Genomic DNA, 12,897 nt, shown 5'->3' on the forward strand with positions numbered 1-12,897 from the left:
CAGCCGGCGGCGGTGGGGCGCCGCTGGGGGGCGCCCCGGACCCCAACCCCGCCGTGGGCCGGCCCGCCGGGCGGGGGGCGGGCTCGGCGGGCCCGGGGCCCCTCCCCGCGCCGTCCCCGGCCCTCGGGAGCCCCGCGCTGGCACTGGACCAGGCCCCGACGTCTTCGTCCTGCGGGTGCTGCTGGAGGAGACCGGGGAGATGTTCCAGGTGGCGCACTGCCACAGCGACATGACCGTGCGCGAGCTCAAGGAGGAGCTGGAACTCGTCGTCGGCATCCCCCTCGACCTGCAGAGGCTCCAGTACCTGGACCAAGGTGGCCCCCGCCCGCCCCCTTCCCTCGCCAAGTGCCTGGCCTCCGCCCTTCCCAGCGTGGGGTCCCACGTGCTGCCCCCAGGTGTCCGGACAGACCCCACCCCCCACCCCCCGCCAGGAGACCCCAGATGGAAAAGCCAGCCCAGGCCCCCGCGAGGACTTCCCAGTCCCTGACAAACCAGGTTCACATTAGACCTCAAATCTCAAGGCAGACCCAGTCCACACAGCAAGACCCCAACCCACAAATCCTGCCCGCGTCAGGACTCCAATCCTGAAGCAAGCTGTCTGGTCAGACCTGTCCACGTCAGGACCCCCGAATCTCAACACAGGCGCTGCCACAGCCGGACCCCTCAGACCCTCGGGCTGCTGTGTCTCCATCAGGGGCCCAAATCCCAAAGCCAACAGCGTCCACACCAAACCAGAAGCCTGAAACACAGCCTGTCCTGAGTGGGACCCCACAATCCAGGGCAAACCTTCCCATATCGGGACCCCAAACTCACCGCAAACTTCCAAGTCCTCATGTTGGACTCGTAAATCCTCTCAGCCCTCCAGCCAGCCGTTGAGCTCAGAACAAACGCTGCCCACTCCCGGACCCCCAAACCAAGAACAAACTTGGCCAAGACTGAACCCCAGATCCCCAGGCTAACCCTGTGACCCTCAAAACCCTGAATCCTCTAGCAACCGTGTCCGCTGAAGGATACTAATGCCTGAGACGAACTGCCCACCTCAGGACCCCATACCTCTATGCAAACCATGCCCAAGTTTGAACCCCAAATAAAATTCCCCAAGCTACCCCTGCTTACAACAGAACCCTAAGTCCCAAAGCAGATTCTTCCCAGATCATGACGCCAAAGCTCAGAGTGGACAAGCCCAATTCTGAGCCCCCAGTCTCTAACCGCTTGTGCCTTTGAACCCCGATCCATCAGCCATCTCTGTCTGTGTGAGGATGCCAGAACCCAAAATGAGCTCTTCCCACATCTGGGAGCTAGTTCCCAAGCTCACCGTGACGACACCAGAACACCAATCCTAAGCAAAATGTCCTCCTAAGGGCTCCAAAGCATGGGGCAAACTCTGCCCACAAGAGGACCCCAAAACTCAAACATACCCATCTCTGAAACCCAAGTCTCAAGGAAACCATGTTTAAGCCAACTATATCCATGTAAGGAAGCCGAAGATCAAAGCGAGCCTTGCCTACGTGAGGACCCCAAAACTCGAAGCAAGCTCTGTTTGTATTTGAAACCCCAAATCCCTCAGGCAACCTTACCAATACCAGAACCCCAAGTTCTAGGCCAAACCTTGACCATCTCGGGACCCCAAATTGCAGAGCAGAGCCTGTCGCCTTCAAGACCCTCAAAGCCCAGGGCTGACCTGTCCGATTCCTTACCCTGCGTTGCTACAGTACGCAGGGCTGTGTTAGAACCCCAAATCCCCAAACAAGTCTTGCCCACACAAGGACTCCACATCCCAGAATAGACCCTTCCCACACCAGGACCCCCAAACAGAAAGCAAACATTGCCTTCGTCAGAATCCCCAAATCCAGAGCAAACACTGCCCTCGTCAGGACCCCAAATCTCAAAACAAACTCTAGCCACGTTTGAACCCCAAATACTGGCATTAACTCAGTTCGTACCAGAGCCCCGAATCTCAAGGTGTGTCCCCTGTCCACATCAGGAGCTCAAAACTAGCCCCGTCAGAATCAGAACCCAGCACCCAAAGCTCACTGTGGCTAGATCAGGACCCCAAGGCCCCCTATCCAGACAGATCCCATGTGGGGTAAGGACTCGGAGCCCAGTCTCTCCCTCCATCGATCTCCTTCCCTCAGCCTGAGGACCTGGCTGTCCCCGTCCCGGTGTCTACAATGTTTAGGATATGAGAACAGGACAGGATCAGGGCCCCTGGGCTCCATCATCTCCCCACCCGGTTGAAATCAGTGCAAAAAGACTTCAAGGAAACGGAGATATAAAAAACTCTCTGGGCTGCTGCACAGAGAACGTGAGGAGCCCGTAATGCAGACATACGGTAGCACCCCTGCAGGGGCCAGGAGCGATGGAGACAGAGATCTGAGCGCAGCCTGTCTCCACAGTCTCCACTCCCCCAGACGCTGCCCTTCCGGGGCTCAGTTTCCTAATGTGTAACACAGAGCCTCTTAGCTCTCCAATCCTTAGGGCCGTATCCCGCTCTGGGCAGAGAGGACTCGGGAAACTCAAAATGCACATTGAAGGCCAAAAATACCTTCCTTCCGCTCTCTTTGAAATAGGTGAAGCATCTCCCGCGACGTATTTAATTTGCTATCGGAGTGTTTGGGAGATGCTCTGGGGGCCTGGCGGAGGCTTTATTTGGAGAGAAGTAGATCTCGAACCCAGAGTGTATTTAACACACTAACGAGGAGGTGAGCGGCTGAGGGACAGTAAATGTCTGGCACCCGTTCTGTTAATTCATTTTCACTGATGAGCTATGCTGAGCAGTAAATCCGAGAAAGCCAAGAGGCAGTGAAAGAGACCGAGTGACTTAGCACTGATGTCACAATCCTACCAGTCAGCAAGCACTTAGCAACCATTGGAAGCTTGACCTCTCTCGCGGCTGCAGTCCTTACTGTTGATAGCAAACAAGACGGGAAGAAGGTGTCACTACGTTGATAAAAGAAATTTGGGTTTCTGCCTATAAATGATCCGCTGATGCCTCTCTACCCACCGCAAGGTTGCCAGGGAGGATTACGTGAGATCACGTGTGTGTGAAAACCTTGAGGGACACAATTCTAAAAGGGGTGAGCAAATTCATGGATGAGGGTCGACCTTACACGTCTGTTGTCAACTCTAATAATTTATTTAGCTGGTGATAATTAGTCTTTGTCTAAGCCGAAGGCAGTTGCTGCCTGTAAACAGAGAATTGCCGAGCTGTTCGGCATGTGTGAATTGCACTCTTTCTTGGGGAAACACAGCTTGATTCAATTTTTTCAAAGTCGTTAGGAAGTCAAGTTGTCTTGCTGAAGACTGATGACTGATTATCCTCTGTGCGAGAACCACAGACAGGACCCTAATTAACAAATTTGCTAATCGCTACTCCTGTTTACATCCACCGTCTGAAGTTTCTCGTCACCAAAGGGGGGGCCAGCGGAGCCTTGAGAGACGAGCTCGTGGCACTGGAGGGAAGGCAGGTCTGTTCGGAGCCCTGGCTCTACTCTTTCCTAGCCATGGGAGCCTCCGTGTGCTCACCGACACTCAGAGATGACAAACTTAGCTTGTCACGAGGGTTAAAGAACGTAGGCGCTCGGTACAAGGCGCTTAGTAATCACTCAGTCGCGAATCCCCCAAACTCATGAATTCCGCTCGGAATCAATGGTAAATCCAGCCTGGCAGAGTTGAGACTTTGCGCTTGTGGGGTTGCTCGCGGAGAAAAGAAATTATGCGACCCCTAAGCAAGATTATAGGTGGCCACGTAAGGAAGTGTGTATTTAAAAAGGTAGGCTGAAGATAACGTTGCCGAAAATGTTCTAGAGTCTTCTATAGCCCTGACATTCTTTCCCAAAGAGTCTGAATTTATGAAGTGTGAGTTGATCCACTCACCCCATCCTTTTCTGTGCGTGGAGGGCTGCTCTGGGCGATAACACAAAGGAGTTGTAACGTCTCAAGGCCAAATCACGGTGAACGTCAACATTACAATTCTTCCCTTACCATACGTGCTCAGCTGGGGCGAGTTGTCCCCCAGGGGTCGTTTTGGCAACACCGGGAGACGCTTTTGATGGTCACAACTAGGTGAGCAGGTTATTGGCCTCTGGTGGGTAGAGGCCAGGGATGCTGCTAACACCTGGCGATGCCCGGGGTAACCCCCCCACAACAGAGAATGATCCAGTCTGACATGTCAGTAGCATCAAGATTGAGAAACCCTGTGGTAGAGACGCAACCGAGTTCTGTCATTGTTACATCTTTAGCCAACTGTTAACAACACCAACCAGAGTTAGTATTTTATTTTAAGGTATGACTGACGCACATACGTTGTACTGTTTACTGTCAGGTAGTTCTATTTCTAGAGTTTGCCTCATAAAATGACTCTCCTGGCTCGTGTATTTTTTTTTTTTCCCCAACAGAACAAGTTATAATTACAGAATTTTATAAATTGTTGCCATTTTGGGGGGTGGTTTCGCTTCTGTTTGAGCTGAGCCAAATTAATTTTCCAAAAAGCATTGACGACCACAAACAGACTCATGTGGAGTCATCAGATGAGATTGGCGCTCAAGGTTTGAAAATTATCTTTGTGACGCCCAAGGTCAGATAATCTCTTAAGTTAACCAATGTAACTGTTTATCTTTAATACACGATTTTTTTTTTTAAAGAAAAACTTATTCCCTGTAGGAGTTTTGATGGATGATACCACACTGAAGTTCCACGATGTTGTTCCTGGTGGAATTATTTCATTATGTATCTGGCATTATGATGGATGGACGGAACTGGTTTTGGCGGCTGTGGAAGGGGATCCCAGTAAGGTGTTTTCACGCTTCTCTAAATGGATATTATACTTCATGAAGCAACCGTAAACTGTGGATGTGTGTGGGGGAGGGTGGCGTGGGAATCGTGGGCTCCTAATGATCAAATCCTACACTGCGTGGTTCCAGTCACTCTCGGGTTTGCTGTCTCACGGTGTTCACCTGTAACCCACTCATGCCCCACGCTACCCCACAAACGACACAGGGCAGTGCATTTTCTATCCGTATGTATATTTTGTAAAGTTGAAAACCTGACTGAACAGTGAGCGAAGAGCTCCCCGTAGCTGGGCACGCGTAGTCCAAAGAAAGTCCTAATGCGGGTCTGCCCCTCCCCTAAGGCAACACTACTCGATACACAGCAGGTGCCTGGTCTTTGCCAGGCCTTGTGCGTAGCTGTAGCTCTCGGCCGGGCTCTGGGTGGGCAGTGGGGAGGAGGGAGGAGGGAGGAGGGAACCCGACGGTCTGCCCCACAGTGAAGACGGGAGGCTGGGGGGACAGGGGCGGGCAAGTGTATGTTCCTTCTAGAAGGCACATTTGGATGGAAGGCCGTGAGTGTGCGGGGAAGGGGTCGAGGAAGGTGGGCTGCAGGAGGGTTGCTGGGAATTAGATCTGGGAAGGGTGGGTGGTCTCCGGGGAGGCGGGGCCAGGGCTGACTGGAACCCCCTCCCCCCACCTGTGTGCAGCAGCCTTAGAAGGAGGGGCTCCCCTCCCGGGTCCTTCCCCGGTCTCCTCCTGCTCCTGGCCTTCCCCTGCCTCCCCTCTGCCACCGAGGCCTGGGCCCTGCCTGGGTTTTCTGGCTCTTGCCCTGAACCCCGGGATTCCCTCCTGTCTCCCACACTTTCGGGTTCTGCTTTCCCCCCACGGCCGCTCCCACGCCGGATGCCCCAGATCTAGGACAGAGTTCCTCTCTGTCGGGGCCCGCAGCCTTCCTCTCGTGCTCACAGCCTTAGTTCAGCATGAGATGATTATATTATGGGGCTATTTTTCATCCGCGAGTGGAGTTCAGAGCGTTCCAAAAGTTAGCAGAGACAATGGGCCCGAAAATAGATCGGAAGGCCAGACTTCATCAAGTCTCCAGAGAAGTGCACTCCCCTCTGGGGAGGCCACTTCGTGTTGGCTGGTGTCTTCCTTAACGGCCACAGCCACCTTCCTCTGGACACCCAGAAAAGTTATTTTCTCTTCAAAACACCGACAGGAAGAATTTCCTGCCTCCCGAGCCTGCCTGATGGTAAATGCGTATTTCCTGGACATGCATAGCGTGGTCAACAATGTCCTCCCCCGGGGGGTGTCCCGGCTTCTTAGTTAGGGTTTGCCCCCCTCTGTGTCCATCACAAGCCTCAACTTGCCACTTGAGCAAACCTCCCCCTGGGGAGGGTCCCGGCCCCCACCAGGCAGGTTGTGCCCTTTTGAAGTAACTCTGACTCACTGTGTGGAACCCCGTTCTGTTGCCCAGCTGTCTTGCCTTGCTGTTGACGAGGACTCCGGCTACCAAACCGCAAATTCAAAGCATCTCGGAGGCGAGCGGAGGAAGGAATGGATATGTCAGAGGGCGTTCGTGGCCTTGTACATTACCTCCCACAGAGGTCACCCAGATGCTGTGCAGTACCTTCTAGAGCACGGTAATTCGGAGAGACAGCTGAGTGTGTCCGCGAGCTGGGGTCTTGTGCGGGTAGGGGGACCCAGTGGCTTGGCTTTCTGCCCCTTTGGCAATGGCATCCTGGATTCAAGTTGTCTCCACCACCAGTCACGGTCCCGGTGGACCACTCGCCGTCTGTCCGAGGCGTCTTAGGACCTGCCTACTAAAGGCTGTGTCCCCCCCTCTTGGCCAGGACTCCAGAAGAGTCTTTCTGTTGCGAGAGATGCAGCTTTCAGGACACGAATTCACAGGAGCAGCCGCGAGGGCTTCCCGGCCTATTACGTCCAAAGCGGACACACTGCCGGAGATGTCCCCAAACTGTCTGTGCTATTTCTGCCCCACCTGAACTTGGGTTTCAGCAACGGTCCGAGGCACCCAGCCCCAAGCCGGCATCGGTCTCTGGCCAGTCTCCTTTCTCCGAGGCTTTGGATTTATTTCGCTCAGAAGACACTTACCCCAAACCCCGTTTTCATTTCTGCCCCCCACCCCCACCCAGAGGGCAAGTTGCTCCTTCTCTCTCTGTCCATAGAAATAGAAACCTTCGGGGCACCTCGGGGGGCTCGGGCAGTCAAGCGTCTGACTGCGGCTCAGGTCATGATCTCGTGGCTCGTGGGTTCGAGCCCCGCGTCGGGCTCTGTGCTGGTGGTGCAGAGCCTGCTTGGGATTCTCTGTCTCCCTCTGTCTCTCGGCCCCTCTCCTGCTCATTTTCTCTCTCCCTCAAAATAAATAAAGAAACTTAAAAAAAAAAAAAACAACAAAGAAAGAAAGACATAGAAGCCTTTGTCTGCATTGTCTCTGGATTAAAGTCTTCTGTGTATAGTCCTACCACGGTATACTTTCTCTTCCCTGGACGTAGGATATTTTTGGGCAAAGAGGCCCACGGACCGATCGAGGTGCCGACCATCCAAGAACAATAGACAATAGCTGCAGACGGCCCAGGCCGCCGGCTTCCTGGGGAAGAGGAAGAACGTGACGTGCCGTTTGGTCAGTGGTTTGAGGCTCAGAAGGGAGCCTCATCCCAGGCTCTCCCATATCAGCCTGCCCTCAAGTCAGAACCCTTTCTTTCCTGCCCGCGGCCTTGACCCCAGCCTCTCTGCGCCCCCTGCTTCCAGCGAGCAGGGCGGGAGTATCCCCGCGGCCTGGGCAGAATGGTGCTTGCGCCTGTCTGGCGGGTGGTGGTTTTCCTGAGCGGCCTCCTCCTTGGCTGTTCGCAGCCCAGCAGTCCGTTAAGCCCATAAAAAGTCATTTTCACTCTGATGGAACTGTGATGTATTCACAAGCACCAGTTAAAACATTACAGCCAGCTCTGCAAGGTTTTCTGGGCTTTGCAGACAGCCGCTGCAAAAAAGCCATGCTGTGGCTGAGGCTGGGCGTTAGGAGAACCTATTTAAAACTTTACCTCTCCGACCGGCCATAGCTCATAAAAACTGGCTACAGAAATGTCAGCTGCATGTAATTGAATCGCCTTGTTTTCTGTGTCATGATATTTGTTACCCAGAATTTGATTCAATTCAACAAGTCCATATTGGACACCTGTCATCAGCCCATCCATCTGCGGGAGGCAGTGAGGAATTCAATCGAAGTGAAATCTGTCCCTGAGTCAGGGTGCCCGTCGTCTGTCATTTCCCGAGTGCCTGTCTTCTCCAGGCATCGCGCTACGTGCTGGGGATGAAAACAGCGGTGATCAAAACAAGTGTGTTTTCTGCCTCCGTGGAGTTTGTGAAGGGAAGTCAGCAAATTATTACAAACAATTAATTCCGTGGTCAATCGTGCGCGGCATGTTCTGAAGATACGGTGTGTCTACTGAGCGTATGGGGGTGGGGGGGATACACGGGAAGAGGGGCCCAGGAAGGGTTTCCTGAGGAAATAAATGAAGGATAGCCAAGGGAGCCCGGGGGGGGGGGGGGGGGGGGGCGCGGAGAAAGGTGACAGGGTTTTTAGCAAAGGAGACAGCATATGCAAAAGGCCTGGGGCAGGACGAGGGAGCAGGGTGTGTTTAAGCGATAAAGATAGAAGCCTGGTATAATTGGAGCATGGAGGGAGTGGCAAAGAGCATGGGTGGGTGGGGGTAATGCTGGAAGTGATAGGGGGAGGTACAGGTGAGACAGAGCACTGACAACCTAGAAAATCACCGCAAGGATAGCGGACGTCAGAAATGGGGTTGGAGCAAGTGTGTGTTCTGGGCAGACAGGAGGCAAGGCGGTGCCGGGTTCTGGGGCCAGTGAAGCAACGCCTCCCCTCTCACACTCGCTGCTGGGGTCGGGGGCAGTTTGGATTCTCCCGAGCTTGCTTTCCGTGGCCTCGCCCCTCCCGCGCTTCTCCTCTCGAACGTGACTCCGAAGGGGAGGCTCGCGGCCGGGAGGGCGACCCTCCCTCAGCCAGCTGTCTTATTTTACAGGAGCCAACTGTCTCCAAAAAACCCCCATGGGCAGGACCGCCCTGCACGCGGCTGGGGGCCATGGGCCGTTTGGACCGTATAAACCTGCTGCTCAACTACGGGGCCTCGGTCACCGACAAAGATGCCAGGGGGGAGACCCCCATGTCCATCGCCCGGCGCATGAACCGCAGACACAGCGAGAGGCGGATGTTCCTTTTCCACTGGGTGACAAAGTCAGGGACGACGGACCCGAAGAAACTGCTCGCGAACCAGGTTTCTCACAGGGTGAAGGGTGGGTTTGGCTCCAAGAAGGGCCAAATGTAGCTCCCACGGGCCACGTGTGCACGTCGAAGCTGACTTGGGTCACTTTTCGGAGTTCAAGTCCACAGTGGCCCTCGGTGAGCAGGAAGCCAAGAAAACATGGCAGTTCCTCTGAATCAGGTACTAAATCATCTGTCCTGTTTGCGCACGGTGTTGGGGAGGGGGTAGGTGAGTTTGTGCTCTTTCTGGAATCCGTTACGGACTGAGCGGCCTCTGACGCCAGCCTTTAATTTTCTGCTATTTGTACATTGCCTCCACTAACGCTGCTCGGGGTGATGGGCACCAATTACCTTCCCTCCCGTCTGGAGACCATCTAATGCGTCAGCATAAGAGAAGTGACAGCAATAATGAGAATAGCACTGTTCCATCATATAAAACCAGCGCCAGGGAATGTCGCGAAGTTGCGGGCCGTGTGGGCTGTGAATTTCGGCTTGTAAAAACCCAGGAGCTACGTGCCGCCCAAGCTAGCGAGGTTCCGGAAGTTTTCCTGGCCCGCCTCTGAGGGGTCTGCTGCTTGAGGGGCGGAGAAGTGAGGGGGGGGGCGGCAAGAGCAGAGAGAGCTTGGTTCTCCAGACACGTCCTCCACGGGGTGCCTTAGTAGTCTTGCTGAAGGCGATGTGTCGCCACTGGATTTGGAGGAGACAGCGTAAAGGCTGCTGATGAGCTCGTGGAGGAGAGACTCCGAGCTGGCACCTTCTTTCCCTTTGTCCCGCCCCCGGTGGTCCGCTCTCCTTTCCCTGCTAGAACCGCGAAAGCACCACCAACCTTCCCACGCTTAGTTCCGGGCTCCGTACCTCGCAAGGGCTGTGCACCTGCAGGGGACCCAGCCTGCCACGTGTCTGAGCCCGGAGTAGGAGCAAGAGGGGAAGGTGGGGACCAGGGCGAGCGGACGTTCACACCCCTGTCTGAAGGGGGCGCCGCGACTCAGCTCCAGAGGAAACGTGAGCCAAAGGCTGCTAGATCTTTCCAGGGCGTTTTGATACGATAAGTCCCGATTAAAAAAAAAAAAAAAAAAATTAACGTTTATTTATTTTTGAGAGAGCGTGAGCTGGGGAGGGGCCGAGGGAGAGGGAGACACAAAATCCGAAGCGGGCTCCAGGCTCCGAGCTGTCAGCACAGGGCCCCACGTGGGGGCTCGAACTCACCCACTGCCAAGATCATGACCTGAGCTGGAGTGGGATGCTTAACTGACCGAGCCCCCCCCAGGCGCCCCAGATAAGTCCCGATCTTGAAGGGCTGGCCTGAATTTTTTAAAAATGGTGGCGTGGTACAGAAGGATTAGCAGATTTGAGGCACGCCTATGGAACTGCCTCCCGTCGCCAAACTTCGTTTCACTGAGGAAAACGGCAGAAGCCACCAATGGCTCCTGGAACACGCAGGGCTCAGAAGCCACAGGCCGGACGGCCGTGGGTCTTGCTGGGCGATGGGTACCCTCCACTCTCCCACTGCGCGGTTATGCGTGTTTCTCTAAAGCCCTATAGTCTGACACCTCTGGGGCCTGTGTGACGCTGGCCTCCCGACCGTGGAAGTTCTGCTTGTAAAGTGATGGAAAACGGCCCCGTATCCCGGCTGCCCTTCTTTCCTCCGCACACCCCGATAACCGGATTCGGCTTTTAAATTAATTGGCTGCATTTCCCGCTGTCATAACAAGGAAGATCTGTGTTGACGATGTGGCTTTCCACTCAGGAGACGTGGCTGTACCCGGCTCAGCAATCTGTTTGACAAATAATCGTCAGGAAAAAAAAAAAAAAATACAGCTCAGCATCAACTATGTCAAAACTGAGATCTTGTTTCTGGCAGACGTTCTCCAAAGCCAGTAGACAGATATTAAATAACCCCATCCAACGGGTCAATTCATTTAGCTAATGAGGTGTTGGCGGGGCGACTTGGGGACCCTTTTAACGTAACAAGTGGCATTACTCAAAGTGATGTGTTTGCCAGCGGCTTTGTTTTGCTGTCTTTGTTGTTAGCAGAGCCAACTGCCCGACACTTGTCCCCAAAACTTTGGAGGCAGGCCCTGTATTTTCATATGCCCCCAATTCAATTAAACACGTGGCCAGAAAAGGGGCAAGTTCCAAACTCCGTGGTTAAAGTTCTGCTCCGTCTGTGGCAGGGGTCATCTGTGTGCTCCCACATGTCCCAGGGGCCTTCATTTTAGGCAATCTTTAAAAAAAGTTTTTTAATGTTTATTTATTTTTGAGAAAGGGAGAGAGAGAGAGAGAGAGAGCGAGCAGGAGAGGGGCAGAGAGAGAGGGAGACACAGAATCCGAAGCAGGCTCCAGGCTCCGAGCTGGCAACACGGAGCCCGACGTGGGGATTGAACTCACGAACTGTGAGACCATGACCCGAGCCAAAGTCGGACGGTCAACCAACTGAGCCACCCAGGCGCCCCTTAGACGTTCTTAGTGTATGGCCTCTTATATCCAAACAAGCCTGTATCACCCATTGAATAAAATATGTTCATGGCCATAGAAGAGATTGGTCACAATTGTGTTATATTTTGTAGGTATTTCATTAAGCCTTTGATTTTTTTTTTTTTTTTTGGTCATACTTAGGAACTAACAGAAAAAAATTGTTTTGTGGGGTAGATTTCAAGCGTTTTTGTGGGACCCTGAAATCCTCTTTGGCCCAGGGGACCGGGGGATGGTCTTCAGCGGTGAAGGAACTGTGGTCTGTGATCGCCCAGGTGGACCTCCCTTGAGTGTCGAAGGATGGGGTCCTCTTGGAAAGGAGCTCTGGTTAGTCTCGTGGGTATAATATCCAGTTACACTCCCCTTGTCATTCTGCCTCGCGTCAGCCTGGAAACCAGTCCAGGCTGGGGAGCCCTCTGGAGAAATGCACGACTCATTAGAAGCAGAAAATGCCAGCGGGGCCAGCCCTACGTTTCCAGTCTCTTCGCCTGCCAGGATGCTTAGCGGGAGCAAGTACCCCTCCTCCTACCTTCTCCCCTGCCCTGAACGAGTGATAATGAATTGCCCTTTCTTGGACACACGTTTACTTGTAAATTGCCTCAAATCTTTTCTGGAAGTCAATGCAGTACAACCCAGAAAGAGATCCCACACACCATGGGGGCTCAGAGGATAACTTGAACATCCTGCCCAGGCCTGGCCGGGATGACCCAGCCTCCTAGCCATCCAGCCTCTGGTTCACCCTGCTGTGCTCCTGTTGTCTCAGAAGCAGCTGAACAGAGGTGCTGAACTTTACATCTGCTCTAATGGCCTGGTCTCCAGCATCCTCCAGAACCCGGATGTGGGCGCCTTGATCAGCCACTGCCTGGGTCTCTCCCTTGCCATTGAATCTTCCGTGCGTCTCAGCCCTGGATGCCTCCTCGCCTGAGGAGTATTCAGCAACCAGAGCTCCCCGGAAAGGCGGAAGGACATTCCCCCTGGTGGCAACGTGGGGGACTTTCTCGATGGCCCTGACACTGCATTGAGCGACACTGAGACACAGGCTGAAAACGTGATTCCCAGTGCAAGTTACTCCGAGTCCTGATTCCAACAAGGAGAAAGTGTGTTTGGTGTTAGTGAGCTTTTGACTCCTTTCTGAGCCTTGCTAATCCCCCCTTTTTATGTTTGTTTATTTCAGAGAGAGAGAGAGAAAGAGAGAGAGAGCATGAGTAGGGGTGGGGAAACAGAGAGAGGGGGACACAGAATCCGGAGCAGGTTCCAGGTTCCGAGCTGTCAGCACAGAGCCCGACGTGGGGCTCGAACTCACTAACTGCGAGATCATGACCTGAGCTGAAGTCAGATGCTCAACTGAGTGAGCCACCC

At 53.9% G+C, this 12,897-nt stretch overlaps 1 protein-coding gene across 1 annotated transcript in view; it reads left to right on the forward strand.

The window, feature by feature from the left end:
* Positions 1 to 9,373, forward strand: part of ANKRD60 (ankyrin repeat domain 60) — a 9,863-nt gene extending 490 nt beyond the window's left edge. The window contains 5 exon segments of the mRNA XM_049650382.1: positions 4 to 314; positions 4,663 to 4,793; positions 6,247 to 6,412; positions 8,828 to 8,880; positions 8,882 to 9,373. Of these exon segments, the coding sequence (XP_049506339.1) occupies positions 4 to 314; positions 4,663 to 4,793; positions 6,247 to 6,412; positions 8,828 to 8,880; positions 8,882 to 9,130 (910 nt within the window). The 3' untranslated portion in view covers positions 9,131 to 9,373.
* The last annotated feature ends 3,524 nt before the right edge of the window (positions 9,374 to 12,897 follow it).

The sequence above is a fragment of the Panthera uncia genome (genome assembly GCF_023721935.1).
Source record: "Panthera uncia isolate 11264 chromosome A3 unlocalized genomic scaffold, Puncia_PCG_1.0 HiC_scaffold_11, whole genome shotgun sequence".
Taxonomy (NCBI): domain Eukaryota; kingdom Metazoa; phylum Chordata; class Mammalia; order Carnivora; family Felidae; genus Panthera; species Panthera uncia.